Source organism: Talpa europaea (genome assembly GCF_964194135.1).
Source record: "Talpa europaea genome assembly, chromosome: 10".
NCBI lineage: Eukaryota > Metazoa > Chordata > Mammalia > Eulipotyphla > Talpidae > Talpa > Talpa europaea.
This window is the reverse complement of record NC_140077.1, coordinates 65040199-65062081: the sequence shown is the minus strand read 5'-3', so window position 1 is coordinate 65062081 and position 21883 is coordinate 65040199. Positions and strand designations below refer to the sequence as shown.

At 52.8% G+C, this 21883-nt stretch overlaps 1 protein-coding gene across 1 annotated transcript; it reads right to left on the bottom strand.

Annotated features, from left to right (window-relative positions):
• Positions 1-6446: 6446 nt before the first annotated feature.
• Positions 6447-21442, bottom strand: LOC311178744 (leucine-rich repeat-containing protein 74B-like; the record flags this gene model as incomplete). The annotated part of the gene is made up of 9 exons (XM_084245477.1): positions 6447-6581; positions 11936-12031; positions 13688-13766; positions 14864-14979; positions 15935-16044; positions 18929-19135; positions 19994-20126; positions 20556-20698; positions 21316-21442. 9 exons carry the CDS (start codon positions 21440-21442, stop codon positions 6447-6449), a joined length of 1146 nt encoding a protein of 381 aa, XP_084101603.1.
• Positions 21443-21883: the final 441 nt, after the last annotated feature.

The following is a 21883-nucleotide window of genomic DNA, read 5'->3' as shown; positions in this document are numbered from 1 at the left end:
TGCCGGCCGCCTCTGGTCTTCGGAACCCGGCGAGGTGGCGCCTTCTCAGCGGCTCCGCCACGGCCGAGAAGGAGCCGCGGCCGCCCGGGCCCACGCCCGCCCCGGGCCCTGGTCTCCGCCACGCTCGGGGCCGCCACCGCCCTCGGCGCCCACAAGCCCAGGGACGAGGCAGGGGCCGGGGCCCAGGCCTCCCGCGGGCCTCCGGCCTCTCCCCGGCGCCCGAGCCCCGCGGGCCTTCTCACAGAGCGGCTTCGCCCACCTCCACGCCCCACCCCGCCCACCCCGGGCCAGGGCGCCCACCCCGCGCGGCCCTGCGGCCCTACCATGCTGAGCGGTGCCGCCGCCGCAGCTCGACTCCAACCGCCCGGCCTGCCGCGCGCCCAACGAACTCGGCCGCTGCGCACGGGCGCGCAGGGAATTGGTCCGCCAGCGCCTCGACAGCCATTGGTCCGCAGAGCCCAGGGGCGGGCCGAGTCCCAGAACCCCACTTCCCATTGGTCCTTGCTTAACTCGTGTACTGTGGCGCTTTCTGGTTGGATGCGAGTTTTGGCGGGAAGGCTGCACAGTCCTCGAGCGCGCAGTGAGGGCTGGAGCCTCCGAGGCGTTTTTGGGCTTTAGGTTGGCGCCTCCACCGCCACGCCTGGGACGTTCCCAACTGCGTGAGCCCCTAGCCTGAGAATGAGTTGACTACGACCTCATGCTGCTATCCCTTTTGGCTCCCCGCACCGGTTCCGTTTTTTTCAAAGCGGACTGCCTGCGAGAGGCTTGTTCACCATCTCTCCAAAGTGGCCTCCCTCTTTCTTTTCCACCCGCTGCCAGTGCAGAAAGGCTCTTCCCGTGTAGCACCCGGCGACCGGGCCGGATTCACCTGCTTTTAAAGGAGAAAGGGGCTTCTGGGGACAAAGGAGAAGGAGGGTACAACCCTGCTCTTCTCCCTCCCTGGGTTGGGGTGCAAAGTCCATTTTGGAGGACTTTGGAACAATCATGGGGCTCTTCCGTTCCGTAAAGATCAACTTAACTTTCTTTAGGCTCCAACATGCATTTCCTTCTGAGAAAGGCAAGGGAGGGCCTCCCTGGTGGCGCAGGCGGTTGAGTGAAGCGCTGTGAAGCTGTCCGCAGCCTCTGCAGTGCTGGTTCGATCCCCGCCGGTCGTGGAGATACCCACATGGCGCGGCAGACCTCTCCTGTCTCCCCCACTGCTCCCCTCAGCAGTGTGTTTCGGTCGGTCTGCCTGTTCTGTTCCCCATTCTGTCTCTGGTGAATCCTCTCACCCTCCTGCACATCTGGCCTGTACCCCCATTCTTTGTAAAATAAATAAATAAATAAATAACTCTTAAAAAAAAAAAAAAGAAAGGCAAGGGAGAAGGAATCCATGGGTACCTCCAGTTCATCACTAGAAAGTGGCACCCCATGTGGCGACTCCCTAGAAGGTGTTGAGCAGACCCTTCCCCTCCTTGCAAGAGAGTGGATCCTGCCCCTGTGATGGGACTCATCACATAGAGGAGTTGGAATATTTTATAGGCCTTGGTGAGCCTCTAAAGGCACAACCACATCTGTACTTAGAAAGATGCCCTTTGCAGCAGGGAGGAGGGAGGACAACAGAGTTATGGAAACCAAAAGAAACCCTGTTTGCCTCTTCTCCCCAGGAGGGTGAAGCCTTCCCTCCTACTCAGCTGTTTGCCATAATAAAAGACCACAGACCAGGTGACTTAAGCAACAGTGTATTTTCTCACAGTTCTAGAGGCTAGAAGTCCCAGTGTAACCGGAAGATCAGAGTTTGGGCCACCTGTCACCACTAAATGCCAATGCAGAAGAGACAGAAATAGAGTGAGCTCTAAAGTGTGCTTTAATCAGGTAGCCATCAATCTGGAAGATTGGGGGGTGGCTAACACCCTATAGGGTAAGTAAAGTATCAGGCTTTTCTGTCCTCCCACCATTTGGATGGATGATGGATCCCTGTGGTCCTGAATGCATGCCTGAAGGGCACCTGAGGTGGGGTGTGGGCATGAATAGATGGGTACACCCGAGCTGAGAGACTGGGCTTATAAGGGCGGCATCACGGGGACACCAGGAGAGAAGAAAGAGAACGACCAGAGAGAGGAACAACTGAGAGAGCAGCCCCAGCAGAGAAGCAGAGGTCACGAGAGAACGCCGGAGAGCCCAGAAAGAGGGACGATTTGCCGGGGGCTGGGAGGCCCGCCAGCCCCCCTGCCTGCCATGTACCTGGTAAACTCAATAAAAGCCTGAAAAGGCCACTGAGGGCTCCTGGGACTCTCCTTCGCCTGCCTGCTCCCATCATAGAGATGCTGCTCCGTGTCCCATCCTGCCGCTACACACCCTAAAGAAAGTGCCTTAACCTTTCATTTCCAGCTGCCTTTTAGTGAGTTGAACAAAGACAGTTCAGCAGTAAGCAGGCCTTCACTGCTGCCAGGAGATTGTGATGTCCAGCCCCGGAGCTCCTGGTCACCTGGCCTCATGCTCGTCCCGCCGTGCTGAGGCTGGTCTGCAGCGAGCACTGGCTCCCTGCCCTCCTCCAGATGTGTCCTCGGGCTGGAAAATTCACTCAGGACAGACAGGCCATAAACAACACGTATGTGCAGATTCCCTACTATAGCAGCTTAGTGTCTCACCCGATCTCCTCCCCCTCCATAGCCCCTATTACCAGCTCAAGGTCTGTGAGGGTCGATGTCTATTGAGGTCTCTCTTCCTGGCTTCCAGAGGGTTTCCTTCTTGTATCCTCATGTGGGGCGTGGGTGGAAAGAACAAGCTGTCTGGTGCCTCTTCTCATAAAGCTATGAGACCTATCCCATCCCAGCTCACCTGTACGACCTCATTCAACCTTAATCATTCCCTCTCCAGCACCTCAGAGAGTCTCTTTCACATCCAGAGTGGCCCCCCAGAACTTTCTTTCCTTGCTCTTTCACTAATCAATAAATGCTGGAGGTTAGGATTCCAATATCTCCTGGAGGTTAGGATTTCAACGCATGAATTGGGGGACTGACACAATTCAGTCTATATCACCCTCCTTCCTCGGGGCTCTATCTATACCTTGCACTTATCATTGTAACCTTACCTGTATCATGTTGTGGTTTTAATTACTAGTCAGTCAGGAAGAGTCCCAGGACACATATAGGACAGAACTCAAGAACCAGATTTTTCTGTTCCCATGGGCTTGTAAACAAGAGACGAAGCACCTGATGACTCCAGGCCTCACACTTGTTGCCATAAATATTCTTGGCTCATTGTTTTTTAAAACCATTTCTAGGTGGTCTTTTCACAGCTTATTGAGTTTACTGCTATTAGAAGAAAAGGGAGTTACAGATTCAGAAGAGGATCCCAGAGCTTGAGACCAGACCAGTTCAGACTGGAGCTGTGGGCACACGGCCTCTGTGAAATGTTCACCTTGAAGATGCAGACCTCCAAGCTACAGCTGATTGGTGCTCCCTACTAGCAACAACAAATGGACGTTAGCCAGGTCCACTCTCCTTGCTGTCTCAGCCAATAAAATTGAATTCCTTTGTTCTTATACTTTTATCTGGCAGAGTGAGGGGTAACCCAGGATCCTCAAACCTGCCTGCTCTAAATAGGTTCTGCATCTGCTGCATCAAGACAAAGGATACTCTAGTGTGTAAGACCTTTAATGAAAAGAACTTTTAGGCCTCCCTGGTGGTGCAAGGGGTTGGGCACCGCACTGTGAAGCAATCCGCAGCCTTTGCAGCATGAGTTCCAACTCCGGCCGGCCAGGGAGAAACCACACGGTGGGGCAGACCTCTCCTGTCTTGCCCACTGCTCCCCTCAGCAGGGTGTTTCAGTCAGTCTGCCTGTTCTGTTCCCTACTCTGTCTCTGGTGAACCCTCTCACCCCCACACCTCTGGCCTGTACCCTAGCTCTTGTATGCATAAGTAGGTGGATCTTGGGGGGGAAAAAGGAATAAATTATTAAAAAAAAGAACTTTTAATACAATTAGTGTGCAATATAGACAATTCGTGCGCAGAGAAGAGAAAGAATATAGTTAAAATAGTTTCCATTTAAACATCCAGTTACCCATCCCTGCATGGGTGAATGTCCAGCCAAACAGGGTTGGCCCAAAGCAGGGTCACTGAGGTCTGAAAGTTTGCCATAAGTCTAAAGCACCTTCTGGGGGGGAGCCATGAAAAAGGGGCAGAAGGGACCAGGAAAGTCTGGAAGGAAAAGGGCAAAATCAAAATACAAGTCAAGATAAAGGCTGCCATTGTCAGTCCCCCCATGGGTTCCTCACCCATGTCTCTTTCAAGTGTCTCTTTTCACGTCTCCAAGTCCCAGGCACTGTCCAAGGCCAAGAAGCAAGCACGGCTTCACATGTCTTTCCTCCAGCTTTCTTTCTCCATCTCTCTCTGCTTCTTCTCTTTCCTCCAGCCCTTTCCCCAGTCATTTCTAGTTTACCACCTTGCCCAGCTCCGCCCTTCCTTAGGGTGGGGCAGAGAACCTGGAATCTTCCCTTTCCCTGGGGATTACACTGTTACAACACCCCAGCTCCCAAACCTGTGCAGACCCCTAGCTCAGGCTCTTCGGAGAGTCTCTTTCACCTCCAGAGAGGCCACCCCCGCCCCAGAACTTTCCTTGCTCTTTCACTAAGCAATAAATGCTGAGTCTTTGCCTGCCCTCACCAATGTCTGTGAGATCCACTTTTCAGTCTTGACCACAGAGTCTCAAATGGCCCCTAAGTCCATCCCTCTGATTTCCAGTGGGTGGAGCAGTGGGCAGTGACTGGTTTGCCAGCCTGTGTTGTTGGAGGACGAGATCGGAACTAGGGGCCCTGGGCCTGCTCCCTTGTCTGGTGACACTATTAATTTTTCTGATTATAAAAGTAACACTCAAAGTAAAAAATGTAGAAAATACATAAAAACATAAAGAAAAAAACCCATAAACCCACCCCCTAGAAATAAACATTGCCAATAAGTTGGGGGTTCCGCTCCTTTTTTTTCCCCCTGTGTATATACATTCACACACTTAAAAATACAGTTTGGATCCAATAATATGACCTTTTGGTAACAGCTTTATCAAGATAATTCATGTTTTCCAATTCACCCATGTAAGATGGTGTACAAATCGATGTCGTTTAGTATAGTCAGAGTTGGGTAACCATCATCACAACCAATTTTAAAACATTTTTATGATCTCACAAAGAAATCCGTATCTTCCAGTTGTCAACCCTCCAACCCCCAAGGTTGCCTTGGGCAACCTCTACTGTACTTTCTGTCGCTGCAGATTTTTCCTGGTTTGGACATTTCATACCCATGAAATGATCCAGAAGATGGTCTTTGTGACTGACTTCTCTCACTCACATACATAATGTTTCCAAAGTTTATCCATGTTGTGTCACATGCCATCCCTTCCTTTTTCTTTTACATAACTTTATTGACTTGCGGTTCACATACCTTACAATTCACCTATTTAAAGCATACAATTCAATTTTTAGCATATTTACAGAGTTGTGCAACTATTACCATAATCAAGTTAGAAGATTCATCACTCCAAATGTCACTACCTTTTATTGCAAAATAATATTTCATTATATGGGTATACCATATTTTTTTATCCACAGATCAGGTGGTGGGCAATTTCACCTTGTGGATATTATGAAAAATACTGCTATGAACATTTGTGAAGATGTTTTTGTGTGGACCAAATATTTTCGTTTCCATAGGAATGGAATTGCTGGGCCATAGGGTAACCCTATGTTTAAGCCTTTGAAGATTTCCAGACAAACCATGCGAGATTTTTATCCTGACTTTCTCACTTAGCATTAATCGTGTACGTTTTCATAAATTGTTAAATGTCATTTGAACATTTAGTAACATTAGTAAAAACATGCTGGGGTTTTACTATTTGCAGAGTTCCACCTCTTAGCTAGCCAATCCCCTATTATTGGACATTTAGACCATTTCCAGTTTCCATGGTTGTTAACAGCATTTCAATGAACATCTTTGGGCACTAATCCTTGTATCCATCTCTAGTTATTTCTTAGATGAGATTAATCAGACCATTGGAACAGAGGGCACCGGCAGTTTAGCGTGCATAATAATAAATTGCCTTCCCAAAAATTGTGTTAGCATGCATTCTGTACGTTGAATTTGGGCATATCAGTTGCATACCTCCTTACATTTCAATTGCCTTCCAAGGTAGAGCACCAGGGAAAGAGGTTGTTTGGGCACCTTTGACACACTGCCCAGCACAATTTGCAGCACATAATATGAGTCTGTGTTGAGTGAAAGTAAAGGAAGGTCCCAATTAGTGCAGGGGCCACAGGGTGTCAAGTCACGTGAAGGTTGGCTCCACAGGACTTACCACCTGGTTGACAGGAGACTCAATTCAGACTCAAGGGGCAATAAGGCATCTGAACGGCCAGAATCCTCAGCATGAGAGCTGAAGTGACTGATGGGAGATGAGGAAGCCATACTCCGTAGTCATTTAGGGTCAGACACTGGCAGCAACTCTTTTTTGTATTCCACTCTATGAGCACCAGTCTTTATGCAAAGTGCTGGGAGAATTACCTTCGCGGAACTAGCAAGGTCATCAAACTCTCTGTTCACGTGGATATTCTGAGGAGAAACCCAGCACAAAGCAATGCGTTATCCCTTTCTGAGAACTTGACGTGTTTTACCTACAGCACACAAGAGCTCGAAGACCTTAAGGTGACTTCTTTCCTGTGGACGACAATCTCATTATTCCCCAAGTCATTCAAATGGAGAAGGAAAGGGGCTCGAGGGGGACTTGGAGGGTCCTGTTCTATTTCTTGATCAGGGGATTGGTTATGTACGTTACATGCTGCTGGCAGAAATTCACTGAACTCTACTCAATCTATCTGCTCTTTTTGGCATAGATATTTCTCAATAAAAATCAAAAATAAAGGCTTGGGGATAAAGACCTAGTACTCATTGAGTCTTCCTCTGCACAGGCCTGACCCCGAGTGGTAGGTATTAGCCTTGTTTCACATAAAGACAAGACTGAGTCCCGGGAATAATTTCGCATCAAGTGTAAGGATTCAGAAGTATTTCCCTAAAAACTGAGGATAAAATCTGTGAGCATCAGATTAGACGAATGACAGCAGTGAAGGAATAAGTAAACAGAAAAGTGCATCTTGCCTAGTGTTGATCTCTAATCAGAATCCCATGCTGACTAGAATTTGGACCCAGGCCTGTCTCATTCCAAACTCTGTGGTGTTTTCATTACACTAAGTTTCTGATGATAACCATACGTTGTGTTGAATAAGTATGTCTTTTGGCAGGACAATCTCATATGTGTAGAGTAAATGGAAGTGATCAGGGTTTTTCCGCCCTCCCGCCATTAGCATCGATGAGCGACAACTGTGGTCTTACACGCACGCCTGAAGGCAGACCCTCGAGCGTGGTGTGCGCACGCATGAGTGGGCACATCTGAGCCTGGGGCCTGAGCATATCAGGGCGGCAGCAGAGGCAAAGGCGGCAGAGAACTGTGCAGTGGAGTACAGCAGAGACCAGGGGACAGACCACAAGAGAACACCAGAGAGCCCAGAAAGAGCGAAGATTCGCCGGGGCGAGGAAGTCAGCCAGCCTTCTGGCCCCCAGGCCTCCCTGCCAGCCCTGCACCTGTTGCCTCACTACAGATGGGGTAGAAAGATTATTAAAAGCCTGAAAAAGCCATCGAGGGCTCCAGGACTCCTCCTTTACCTGTCTGCCTGTATCATCCAAAACCTGCTCTGTGCTTTGCTGGCATTACAATATGCCATTCCATTTCTTGTTTTTTAAGAATGTTCGAATTCAGGGGCCTCCCTGGTGGTGCAGCGGGCTGAGCGCAGTGCTGTGAAGCTGTCCGCAGCCTCTGCAGTGCGGGTTCGATGTCGGCCGGCCAGGGAGAAACCCACATGGCGCGGCAGACCTCTCCTGTCTTATCCGCTTCTCCCCTCAGCAGAGTGTTTCAGTCAGTCTGCCTGTTCTGCTCCCCAATCTGTCTCTGGTGAATCCTCTCACCCTCCTGCACCTCTGGCCTGTACCCCGGTTCTTGTATAAATAAGTGTAGGATAAGGTAAAAAGTTTCAGGCTTTTCTGCCCTCCCGCTAGTAGGATAGATGACGGAACCCTGTGGTCCCGAATGCATGCCTGATGGCGGGCACCTGGAATAGGGTGTGGGCACATGTAGATGGGATTCGCCTGGGCTAAGACTGGGCTTTTAAGGGCGGTGTCACAGGGATGCCAGCAAGAAGCAGAGAAGCCGAGAAAGAAGCAGAGAAGCAGAAGCAGAAGAACCACGAGAACAAGGCCACCAGAGAACGCCGGAGAGCCCAGATAGAGTGAGCGCTTGCTGGGGGCAGGGAGGCCTGTCAGCCTCCCGGCCCCCCAGTGCCCCTGCCTGCCGTGTACCTGGTATACCAATAAAAGCCTGCAAAAGCCACTGAGGGCTCCAGGACTCTTTCCTTCTTTACCCCATCTGCATGGGATCATAGAAAACCTGCTCCGTGGCCATTCCTGCCCCTACAATTGGGGTAGTCAGCAGTATTATCCATGCAGATGGGTATGGAGACCTGTGAAGACCTCAGAAGGGACCTCTGGAGCAGACTGAGAGCCTGTGACAATGCTGGAGGCATCGTGGTGGCACAGGAGATGGACAAGGTCCGGTAGCTACAGATGGACAAGGTCCGAGACCTCGCATGAAGGAGATGGCCCAAGAGGACCAGCCAAAGACCCCTGAGGCAGCAGAATCATCGGGGAAAGAAAGGACCAGAATTTGGAGCTCCCCAGTGCTGATGCAGGGAGAGGCCTGATGGACTTGGACTAATGGAGTTGGACTGACAATCCCGCCAGAAGGCAGAGGACCTTGCAGGTTGATATGTTTTGGGACCCTGGGGGTGGAACAGTTTCGTTTGTAAACCCCAGGAGATGGGAACCTGGGGGTGGCCAGTAGGCCTTGATGGCCAAAAGCAGGCCTGTGTACTGCCCAGCAGCTAGACAGAGGAGAAAAGCCAACTGGGAAGGCAAAAACTGGTACTGATGCTAAGTTTGGGAAGCCCCGAGAGGCTGTTAAGCACTAAGTAAGCTGAGGAAGGCCAGTGAGTCTCGTAAAATCACCTGTGGGTGATGCCCTGCTCGTTCTTGAGTGAGGGTGAGGAGCTGAGGAACCCGTCCTTAGGGGACAGGTGGGGAATGTGGCTTGGGATGGAGCCCAAGCCAAAGAGGGGACCCAAGAGAGGCCGCATGTGGAGTGTGGATCCCCGACCCATGTGCTTGTGCAGCGGGTTGGCCTGAGTGCAGGGGTCTGCGAGTTGCATTGGTGGCTATGAAAGCCAAATGTTGGAGCAACCACAGACAGAAACCCTGAGGGTTGGCGTTTACCCCCAACAGTACACAATTGCCAATCCCGGAGTGAGTGCATCCTGGGGGTGGATGCTGTGTGTGGCTTGTGGCTGAGACCACAGCCAGAGAAGGCCATGAAACCTGACGGCTCCTGGTGTGTTAAGGCAGATGCTGTGAGTGGTTCCCCTCCCTCCTATGAATAGTGCCTTTGGCAGCAGAAGTAGTGGATTATCTGCTGGTGCCAATAATTATCTTTTGCATGTTGGTGCCCTGCCTGGACTTACTTGTGTTCTGTTGTATTTTGTTATATATTTCATTTGCTTTTGTGGGTCATGGCTGCAGTGTTCTATTGCCAAGAGAAACGTATATGACTTGTTGTGAAGGGCGGGAACGGACACTGCAGGTTTTCTGATCCAGCAGTCTGGGTAAAGGAGAAGTCCTGGAGCCCTCAGTGGCTTTTGCAGGCTTTAATTGGGCTTTACCAGGCACACCGCAGGCAGGGGTGCCAGGGGGCTTGGAGGCTGGCAGGCCTCCTGGCCCCCAGCAAGTCCTCACTCTCTCTGGGCTCTCCAGCGTTCTCTCGTGGCCATTTCTTCTCTCGTGGTTCTCTGCTTTCGTTCCTGCTTCGCTGCTTCTGCTGGCATCCCCGTGACACCACCCATAAAAGCCCAGTCTTACCCCAGGTGAATCCCATCTACATATGCCCACACCCTATTCCAGGTGCCCGCCATCAGGCATGCATTCAGGACTGCAGGGTTTGGTATTCTATCCTAGTAGAGGGAGGGCAGAAAAGCCTGATACTTTTACCTTACCTTACACTTGTATAGACTGTCTGTCAGAAAACCCTGGGGGGTGGACTGTAGGGTAAGGTAAAAAGTATCAGGCTTTTCTGCCCTCCCGCCATCAGGATAGATGACGGATCCTTGTAGTCTTGAATGCATGCCTGATGGCGGGCACCTGATGGCACCCTACCTGGAGTAGGGTGTAGGCATAGGTAGATGGGATTCACCTGGGCTAAGACTGGGCTTTTAAGGGCAGGGTCACAGGGATGCCAGCAAGAAGCAGAGAAGCAGAAGCAGAAGCACCACTAGAACAAGGCCACCAGAGAACGCCGGAGAGCCCAGATAGAGTGAGCACTTGCTGGGGCCAGGGAGGCCTGTCAGCCTCCCGGCCCCCCCAGTGCCCCTGCCTGCCGTGTACCTGGTAATCCCAATAAAAGCCTGCAAAAGCCACTGAGGGCTCCAGGACTCTTTCCTCCATCACCCCATCTTCACGGAATCATAGAAAACCTGCTCCATGGCCATTCCTGCCTGTAGGGTAAAGAAAATGTCAGGCATTTCTGCCCTTCCGCCCATCAGGATGGATGATGGATCCTTGTCCTGAATGCATGCCTGATGGCGGGCACCTGGAATAGGGTGTGGGCATAGGTAGATGGGATTCACCTGGGCTAAGACTGTGCTTTTTAAGGGCGGCGTCACAGGGACGTCAGTAGAAGCCAAGAAGCTGAGAAAGAAGCCGAAGCCGAAAGAGAAGCCGAGAAGCAGCTGAACAAACTCCAGAGAGCTCAGATAGAGTGAAGACTTGCTGGGGGCTGGGAGGCTGGCAGGCCTGCACCCCTGCCTGCCATATGCCTGGTGAACCCCAATAAAAGACCTGCAAAAACCACTGAGGACTCTGACTCCTCCTTAACCCGGTCTGCATGGGATCAGAAAACCTGCACCTTTTCCAGTCCTGCCCTTTACACTGCCCCTACAGTAAGTAAATCTTTTTTTAAAAAAGAATATTCAAATTCAGTGCCGACAGGAATTCTTAAAGCAGAAGGAACCTGGTCAAGGATACAAGTCTCTGGCTTTGGAGTTGTAGAGACTAGGCAGATGGAAGGACACAGTAAGGATGCTACACATCAATTGTTTTAGACCTGAGGGATCAGAACTATAAAAACACATCTCTGGAAAGACTCAAATCTGGGTTGAAATAAAGCAGGGTTAAAATAATTGGTATCTTTCTTTTAATAATTTGCATCTGGGGATTCTCTTCAAGTTTAACTGCCTTGGAAAAATGTCAGGGTCCCTCCCCAAACCCCCCCCCCCCCAGTTAAGAAGGTGAAACTGAATGAAAAGGGAACCTAACCTCCTTCGGCCACACAAGCAGATTTTCCAGCCCCACGATCCACCTGCAGGCAGTAAGGCCAGGTTGGGAGGCGGATCACTTTACAAGGGCTGAACCCGCAAATCTAAACTCCAGCAAGCAGTGAGCATCATGCTGCTGAGCCTCTCTCTCTCTCTCCCCTCTCTCCCCTCTCTCCCCTCTCTCCCCTCTCCCTCTCTCTTCTCTCTTCTCTCTCTTCTCTCTCTTCTCCTCTCTCTCTCTCTCTCTCCTCTCTCTGTTAATGGAGAACCCAGGGGTGGCCTTTGGAGATCACAAAGGTTCCCCCATCGGGGGTGCATAATGGAGCCAGAGTGGTATAATGACCTACATTCAGGCCTGGGGCTAGAATTTGGACTTGACCACACTATGGTATCTGGGCAGGGACCTCTGTTTCTCTAATCCCCACTTGCTTCCTTTAAACAGAAATAACACCTCACAGGACTATTCAACAAGAGGTACAGTTTGTGAGAAGCTCTTACAGAGAAATCCAGCAGTTCTATGGCAGATGCTGGGTTATCCTGGACAGACTTGAGAACAGCAAAGCAGCCTTTACTTTGCATAGGATTCCTCGACACCTAAGAAACACAGACACAAACACACGCAACACTAAGAGAAGCTGAGCCTGGGAAGTAAGACAGTAATGCGAAAGAGAAGGCAGGTATCTGATGACATGGCTCAGGTTGGCCCTGCTGTCTCAGCTCAGAAGGTGTCTCCCTCAAACAGGAGGAGGAGGAGGGAGTGAACGCTGGCTGAGGACCCACCCAGTGCTGACTGTGAGCTGGTGCCGACAATACAGACAAGACACACCCCAACCCTGAAAGAACTCACCTGTTGGAGGGAGAGGGGGGGAAAGGAAACATCATAAACATGCAGTGTGATCAGTGCAATGAGATAGTGCCCCCAAGCTCTACCTGGGAGGTAAAGTTTGAGGGGGGCAGGATAAAACACCTGAGTGGAAGTTTACAGCTGAGGTGGGAAAGAGCAGCAGGAACACAGCAGAGGGGAGATGAAGCCCTGTGTGGGCAGAGAGTTCTGAGCAGCTCAGGGAGCGAGAGCCATTATGTGCTGCCAGTAGGAGGGAAGGAGGCAGAGCTCAGATTTAGTGAAAGTTCAGCTTAGTGAAAAGAGTTTAGTGAAAGATGCACTACTATGCTTGAATTTATCCAGAAGGGAACCACACTGAAGGGCTTAAAGCAGGGAGGCACAGGGTCAAGTTTCTGGTTTAGAAAAATTGCCTGGTAGCAGGTGGGAAGGAAGTGTTGGAAACTGACAGGCAACAGAATTCAAGGAGGGGAAGTGCAAAGCAGGAGGAGCAGGCTGCCCGAGCATTCTGCAGGAGAAGAGAGCTAAGGAAGGGTAAGTGTGGGAAAGAGGGACAAGCACTGGGCCCCAGCTTGTGATTCCATGAGAAGTACCCCTCCACCCTCCCTCCAGCCGCCCAGCCTGACTAGGCAGCTCTTAGAGGCTTTACTCTCAGAATGCAGCTGGCCAATAGGAGATCCGAGGCACCATACAGCAGGTGGAAATGTGGATCCAGAGCTCAGAAGAGGTCTATGTTCCAGCGGGGGTGAAGGTGGAGGAGGTGGTAACCGGGTGAACCACAGGCTTGGGTTGAGGGCGCTGCGGGGGCTGCTCTGTCAGCTGAAGGAGCTGAAGGCCAGGCAGGGCTGGATAGCCCCTGGAACTGATGAGTGTCCCCAGTCACATGCTCCACCCTTGACTGCATCTTCCCTTCACTGTCTTAAGCTCCCAGCCCTCTCCGCACTCCCTCTCCATTGACAAGAGAGCCCCTGCTGTGCGCCCAAGACCTTGGGTAGGTCTGAGCAGCGGACTCAGTCTGACACGTAGGCTCACGCTGACTTCCAGCAAGGCCAGAGGAAGCTCAGGGAAGAAGATAAAGGGGAAGCAAGAGTGCTCCTCACCATCAGCAGCAGAGCAACACTGCAGGGAGCTGAGAAGGAGGGATGGCAGGAAGGGTGGGATGCCATGCCACTAGGACAGAAGGATGAAGTGAGGAGGAATCTGAAGAAGTGAGACTCTGGCCCAGGCCAGAAATGAGTGAGGGGTTGAAAAGGGGAAGTCGTGGCCCCAAAGGAAGCCAGGAGGTTTCCTTTCTGAGACCCTCATCTAGGTTCTGGAATATGTACCTCCCACTGCTGTTGTGCTAGGGAGATATGCATGGCTAGGTACAGGCTTGAGCCTCCCCTCCCCCCAATCAGGCTAACACTCACAACAAGGATCCTTAGTGTCTGGTTGACCCGGAGGCCCAGGCCCAGCCTCAGGGCGCCTGTTGCAGAGATGCGGTTATTGCTGCAACAAAAAGACATGTGCGTTGTGCTAGCTTGCAAACAGCTGTGCAGAGCCAGACCACTTCAAGGTCACAGCTGGAGCTGCTGGCTCAGGCACCTGGTCAGGCTTCACATTCCATCTTCACAGATACCCTGGACCCTGGAGAGGTTAGGTGTAAATGGTGGATAACGAGCATGTTTCATTGGCAGCTCCCAGTGTTGAGGGAGATCACCCAGCCAACATCTCCAGAGCACCCATCACCCCTGGTGGAGACAGCCGCCCTCAGAACTCAGCAGCTCCCATGTGTCTGCCCCACCTTGTGCCCATATCGATGACCATAACAGTGTCTGTTCTGGAAAACTACCCAAACTCCTCCCCACATCTGCTCCTCTTCTTCCCACTTTGTACCTTGGATCTAAACTCCAGCCCTCATCCCTGCTCTTGGCCACGTCTCCCGAGCCAGTCCCACATCTCTGATTTCTCAGACCCCAACACTGGACTTGCCTCTCAGCATCTTTCAATGCCTCTTCTGGCCTTTTCCCTTCCATGGGAAGGAAGGTGGGCAAAATTGCAGTGGGCAGGCCCTGCTCACTCTAGTAGCCCCCAAGGAGGGGCTCGGCCACAGCAGCTCATCGCCTGACTGATGTCTGCCATTTTTTCCTCTCTGGGCTTATGGTCCCTGCTCTGGTTTTCTGCTGAGGCTGGCACTGTGCTGGGGGCCGCAGGAGAGCTTGGCATGCCGGCAATAGTCATGTGCTGAGCAGAGCGTAAGTAAGGGCCCGCTTGTCAAGGCCCTGCCCAGCCCCACTCACACTCTGCTCCTCCTCTGAAAGGGAAGAACACACACAGAGCACCCAGTCACACCCACAGGCTCTGCTGAAGATGCCTCACTTCACACCAACTACCTGTGTGCTAGGAACCATGAGCCCCAACATGGAAATGATGAACTCAAGGAAGGACAGACCTGGGAGATCCTTGTGGCCCAAGCTGCATCATGAGTAGATGGTGGTAGGTTAGAGAATTTAAATGGCGAGAGACCAGAAAGATTACCATGGAGACCCCGTCTACAGAGTCTGGGGATAGTGACACTGACATGGGCAGCACCCTATGCTCCTCACCTCATGCTGAGTTCCTCCAGAACATTGTTGGTCGCAAGTGCCTCACCCACTGCAGAGGCTCCAGGGTCTCCAAATCCATTGTGAGAGATGTCCAGGACTTTCAGGAAGATGTTTGCCTGGAGCACAAAAAGAGCAACCCCATGGGGTCCCATGCAATGGTGGAGAAAGCCAGGAGCCAGTCGCAGGACCCAAGAGACCCGAGGTATAAAGATCACAGGCCGCGTATGGACAGGCAGAGTTTCCGGGGAAGTCATGTGACTTGGGTGGTGGTGACCGATAGAGTCCAAAGGCCAGAAACACAGTGCGGAAGGTGGATGTGGATGTGAATGACCTTCAGAGACTACAGGTTGGCCATGTGGCAGCAGCTGCCGGAGATACGGTGCTCATATCTGCTTGGGCACCCCTCAGGGACAAGCGCCCCCAGGCACAGAGCAGCCCAGGAGCCCAGAGGAGGCTCCAGTGAAGGCTGTTGGCTAAAGCTTATCCAGGGATTTGTGACGGGAGGAAGGAGGAGAGCTTGTGAGTACACGCGATGATAGCCTGACATGTCTTCTTGTGGGGAAGCCCTCAGGTCACCCCGTCAGGGGGCAAGGCAGCAACATCCATTCCCTGAGAAGGACTTGACAAAGGTGGTTGGCACTTGGGGCACTGCAGGTGCCTTGTGCCATCCTGGCAGGTTCTTGAACCGCCCATTTACTGTGAACCTCACAGGGAGCGGGTGAGGTGTTTGAGAGCGTGTGCTGGGATCCAAGGGTGCAAGGGAGTCATCTTAGGGAACATGGATACATGCCCAGCAGTGACAATGTGTCTCCTCACTGCCTGATGCTCCCCACCAGCAGAATGTCTGGAGAAGGTGCACATGAGCTTGACCCCTTCAGTGAGTGCCCTGAGAGTGTGCACAAGTAGGTCATAGTCATTAAATGGGAGCCAGGAAAATTAGTCACCTAAAGCAATAATCTTTAAGCTTTGCTTCAAGATGAAAGGTTCGTTTCTGAAGAGTTCCAAAGGCAGGGGAGCTGGGACCCAGAGACAAGCCGAAGGAGATGACAGGGTGAGTTGGGGGCCTCTTACCTCCAATCCCTTGGCAAAGGCTATGGCTCCTGGGCCTCGAAGGTGATTCCAGCTTATGTTAAGCTGGGTGAGTCCTGTGTTTTCTGCCAGGGCTGGACCAAGCATCTCCCCTTCAGAAACACCAAGAGAGACCTCCTTACTCACCTAGTTCATTCCTTCAAAACATGATACGGATGCCCGCTGTGTACCAGGGTCTCCTCTGGGCATGAGGATCACAGAGTGGACCTGCACATAGCTCCAGCCTGCCTTCAAGGAATTCACACGGAGTGGAGAAGGTACAAATACAAATTAATGGGATGGGGGTATTATAAACTACAAACCTTGGTGATGCAAGGGGTTAAGTCTCGGCACTATCAAGTTATCACCAGCCACTGAGGCATGATTTCGATCCCCTCAGCAGTGTATTCCAGTAGATCCACCTGTTCTGCTCCCCACTCTGTCTCTGGTGAATCCTCTTACCCCCACACCTCTGGCCTACACCCCCGTTCTTATATGCATAAATAAATAAAAATAAGCCTTAAAAACAACATCAAAACAAAAACGACAGACAAGGATGAATGGAAGAGAGTGGAGCTAAGCTTGCCTGGGGGCAGGGGGCAGGACAGTGAGGACAGAAGAGAGGAGCTTGGACACCGAGGGAGTCACCACACGTACACACATGCACAGAGGCCAGCAGACACAGGACAGGATTACACGCAGAGCCTCAGGGAGCATGTGCAGGCCTTCAGCTGGGGGTGAGCTGGGGGAAAGATAGCAAAATGAGGTAGGAGCGACGGGCACTTGAGAGAGACTGAGAGACCTTGGATGCCAGGCCAAGGATCTTGGGCACCACTGTATAGGTGGTGAGGAGGCAGGGAGGGCTTTAGAGTAGAGGTTGGGTTCCTTAGCAGAGGATGTAGGGGGTGGACTTGGGTGAGCAGGGGCAGAGATGAGAGTCTGGGGTGGTGCGGGGCCTAGGGGAACAGTAGAACAAGGCTGGAGCAGCTGTGGAGGAGTGAGGCAAGTTTCAGAGAAAAGAAAGGGAAGGCCATGTGGGGTAAGACACCCTGAGAGATATTTAGCATGCGAAATGGGCAGAAGTCCCACCTACCACCCTGCTCCCCACTGTCAGCCCTCAGCACCAGCTCCAGCATGCCTCTCAGCTGTCACCCTGTGTGGACCTGTTGACCCCCCTTCACCTGGTGAATAGCTCCTCAGCCTGGGTTCCTGCCATCGGGAAGCCTTGCCTGCTCATGTGGCCCGAGTCCACTGGCTTCCCTCCTTCCAAGCCCTAGCTGTTAGATTTCTCTCCCATCAACCTGGATGCCCCTCAAGGATTTGAATTTGACTCCTCTGCATAGTCCCATCCCTGAGCATGGTCCAGGAAGGCTGGTGGGAAGAAATGCACAGAGGGAAAACAGCTGCTAATTGAGCAGAGCATTCAGTCTGCTCCTCCTGGATGAGGCCCCCCCCTCCCCCCAGGCATTTTTAGCACCATGGAGAGCTCTCTGCAGGCGGTGGGGATGGGGGCATAGGGGCCCCTTGTGCTGCCTCCCTGAGACCAGGACCCAGCACTGGGTCTGACACCCTCGGGTTCTCAAATGTGGGTGATTTCCTCCTTCCTTAGACATTTTCAGGCCTGGGAGGAGCAGTGGTGCCCTCCACTTCGTTGTGCAGCCCTTTCCTGCTGAACAGCTAGAGGGTAAGAAGGTTCTTCTAATTCTAATGCTTGGTCTTAGTGACTGCTGTAGTCAGTCGAAGAGGCAGGGGCTACCACAGTCGTTCTGCAGGTGGGGAGACTGAGATCCAAGCTCCTTCACCCCTTAAGGGAGTCAAGCTCCCCACCACGGATCCCAAGGGAAAACAGAAGCGCTCCCCCAGTCAGCGTTGGAGACCCAGCCCTGACCCCATATCTGTGAGCCTTTACAGGGTTTTAGCTTCCAGTCCCATCCATGCTGGCTGCCTCTCTGTCACTCATCCTCTGACCATGCTGGCCCAGAGAGTCTGAAACGATTTTCTCTTTTAATTTTACTGGTTCCCCACAGTGATTTTCTTAAGAATGCACTCCTGGCAGTTAGGTTCCACGACTGACTCTCACAGGCTGCCACCTCATTGCTCTCAGCAGTCTGAGACAGACCAGTGCTTCCCAAACATTCTGAACCAGACAAATCTCCTGGGGCACCCCTATAAAATAAAGTGCACAGCAGCCACTCAAGAGTCTGGTTCAATGGGTCTGGGGATGCAGGAATCTGTATTCCTAACCCAAGGCCCCAGATTATTCTTGTAATTGATTGGTTGAAGACAGAGAGATATGACTGCATGTTCCTGGCAAAGCAGATAGCCTGTGCAAAAGGGATGAAAAAAAAAAAGTGATCAGCTCTAGCAATCCCACTGGTGTCTTCCACTGAGAACAAAATCTTCCATGTAAATTGTAAAGAAAAGAAAACCCAACAGCACAGGCATGCATGTAAACTGGAAAAACAAAAAAGAAGAAATCTTCATGCCTGGTGTCATGAGTGGTAGCGCTGCAGCTCCCCGCTCTCTCCACCCTTCAGCCTGGCCTCTCTCCCCTGGCTCATGAGCTCAGGCGCACTGGGTCTGCCAGTCTGGGAACAGGTCTGCATGCTCTCTGTCCACTTGAAATATTCTTCCTCTGTCTCGCAGCTGATTTCCTCCCACCCAGGCCATTTCAGCTTAAATGTTCACCTCACAGAATCTTCCCCATGCACCCCTCTCCAGCGTGGGGTCCCCATTCTTCTCTAGAATGACACCCTTTTTGTTTCTTTTGTGACAGCAGAATTTTCATGGTTGGGCCCTGAAATCAGCACCCAGCACAGGCAGAGGAGGACAATGAAATATCCCTGGGAAGAATCAAGAGTTGTGTGTGGAAGGAGAGGGAGGGGGGCAGGCCTGCGTGGAGTGTGTGGGTGAAGGCTGAAGCAGGGCTGCTCAGCATGTCCCTTTCAGCACCACCCTGTCTGAGGAGCGCCCCATGCGGCCTTGGCTGGATGGTACCTGCTTGGTCACTCAGTTGGTTGTAACTCAGGTCCAGGGATTTCAGGCTTGTATGGGCAAGCAGAAGTTCAGCAAGGTGCTGGGCTGCCTGCTCCTCCAGGTGGTTCCCTGCCAGCTGCACCTTCTGTACAACTTGGTTCACCGTGAGGGAGGCACAGAGGACTTGGGCTGCCACTGCTCCCAGCAGGTTCTCCGACAGGTCCACATCTGGGGACCAGCACAACCCCTCAGCCAGACAGCTCCACAGTCAGGTCCACCTCCTCCACCTCACCCCATCCTCCAAGCTTCCAGGCCTGAGGAGCTTTACAGTCAGATTGTTCTGGATTGACATGGAGACTCTGCCACCTTTGGGGACCAGGCAGCTCCCCGCTTATGTGTCCAGGAGTGTCATTGTCAAGGGGCTAACACCTCCAAGTTTGCAGTCCTGGGAAGAATGCCTGTGATGGAGTCACATCAGCAGCCACCTTGCAAATGATCTGTGCCCAAGAGCAATACACCCCACCCACAGAAGCCCTGGAAGCTGCATTTCTGCGTGCTGGCAATTACAGCCCAGGTGGCCATGCACTCACATGCCTCAGACTCTCTGCTGAGCATGTTATGATCACCACAGCCTCAAGGGTGGGCGGGAATTATTGGGGCCATTTCACAGATTGAAAATTGAGTCTCAGTGAGTTTGAGCTGCTTTCCTTGCATCATCCAGATCTTTGTGGCAGAGGCAGCATTTGGATCCAGCCCCACCATACTCCCACGCCACCCTCCCTCTTTTCACACCTCCCAGGCCCTGCCTCTCTGTGTCACAGGACCCTCCCCCCCACACCTTCAGTCACTGAGAGGCCACCAAATGCAGGGGGAGGAGGGGTGCTGGCCAGCAGAGGAGAGTGAATGGGGTGGGGTGGTTGGAAAGAGTGATGCCCAGCTGTATGCACGCCTCCACCTGCCCCACCCTGAAATGAGGCCTCAGCAATACCAGCAGCCCCCATATGAGAGGGCCCAGTTGGGGGAGCGCACATCCCTCAGGAAAGGAAGGACTCCAATCTGCCCACCTGCCTCAGGCTGAGCACCTACCACAGATGCTGCTGTTTTTGCTCAGGGCACGTGCCAGGATTTCCACATCAGCCCCACGGAGCCCACTGTCCCCAAGGTCCAGCCGCCTGACATGGGGATTAGAGATCAGCGCAGAAGCCAGAGCCTGTGCCCCCTGGAGAGAGGAGAACAATGGGAGGGGCCTGTTCCTTTCCAGGACTAAAGGCCCCAGACACAGCCGGTTACTACCTGGCTGGCGTTCCCAGGGGTCAGCCTACTCGTTGCCCTCCAGCTGGAAGGCCTTCCCCTTCCCACATGCTCAGGGGGTACCTGCTCCTCTCTCTAGGCTACTCCTACACCTCACCTCCAGGAGCCCTCCCTGACCCCTTTCCAATGGGTTAGGGGCCCCCTGCAGACTCCCAAGTCAGTATACTGCTCTGGGTCATAGCCTGGGCCCATCTGTCACCCAGATGTGGGGGATGGGACATGCCTGGCACACAGCGGGGCAGGGGAGTGTATAGGGTGGGTTCAGAAGGGCCACACCCTTAGTTGTTGCCCCAGGTCCTCCCTTCCGAATGTGGCACCAGGGTCCCTCCAAGGGTACCTGAGGCCCCAGGCCACGGTGTCGCAGGCTCAGCTCTGGGGAGCTCCCTTGGCGCAGAAAGCAGGGGGCAGGCCCAGCACCGCGGGCCCAGCAAGACCCCGAGTAGTGGGGAGCCTCAGCCCTCTCTCCAAGTCCACGGGTGTCTGAAAGTCACAGGGACAAATGTGGATCCTTCTGCAGGCACAGCCACGGCCTCCTCCCTCCTGTCAGGTGCTTCCCCTCTTGAGGCATTTCTTTTCCTGTGCTGAGGACTTTGAGTCTCAAAGAAAGTAAAATCCTCTCACCACTGGAAGAAGCTAACCCTGGCAGAGCCAGTCTGTCCGATGCCAAAGTCATTCTGTGTCTTTCTGCGGGAGCGCAGCCCACCTGTGTTTTGGGGCTTTCTCATGGGGGGAGGGGGAGGGGTAACTGAAACAGCTCGAAGCTCAAGACACCCCTCAGCTTAGTTTGTCCTATGTGCTGGGGAAACTCCACCTGACTTCACTTCAGAAGGGGCCTCCTTTGGCACTGGTGGGCTTGTTTGCACGTTAACCTCATCCTGGAAGGGTATTCTAATAGCAGAAGTCCCGATGCCGCCAGGAACCAGGAGGCTGAGGGGCTGTGTTCTGCCCTGGTGGGCACGTAGGGCTAAGCTTCCTGATGGACAGCGGTTCCCTGACACCTGGGCCCCAGATTGTTCCCTCTAGCCAGGGAGGGAAGCTCTCAAGGTGAGGAGACTGGCCTGACACCGATCCTTATCGCTCCGCCTGTCTGGGGGCACCTTCAGTCTCCAGGTCGGAATCTGAATCTGCCTTGTCCTCCGCGACCCCTGCAGGATGCCCAGCGACTGTAGCAGCCTCTTTCTCCTGCTCTTCTTCTTCTCCAGGTGTCTTGCTGGGCCCCCTCATGGTTACCTCTCTGTGGCAGTCTGAGCATGGAGACTGGCCCTGCGGGGGGCCGCCCCTAAAGTGCGCCAAGAATGCAGGCAGACACTGGGCTGCGTCAACCAACCGAAGTGGCCTGCAGGGAACAGGCTCCGGAGGCAGCCAATAGAGACGCACTCCCGGTCGCAGAGGCCCTGGTAACCCGGTGTTGTTGGTTGCTGCAGAAATGGCCAGCACTTTTGACTCTGCGCTTGGGGGTGGGGTGGAAGTGGGGAAAACTCAGGAGATCCTGGGGAGTCTTGCAGAGCGGGACCACCCTCCCCTCTGGAACCAGTCCCTCCCGGGATGCAGGTTCCTTCTCAGGCTCCAGCCCTTGCATATGCTGCTTCCTCCAGTAGGAAAATCCCTCTTCAGAGCTGCACGTAGAAACTTCAGATTCTGCAAGTGTCAGCTTGGAGGTCACCT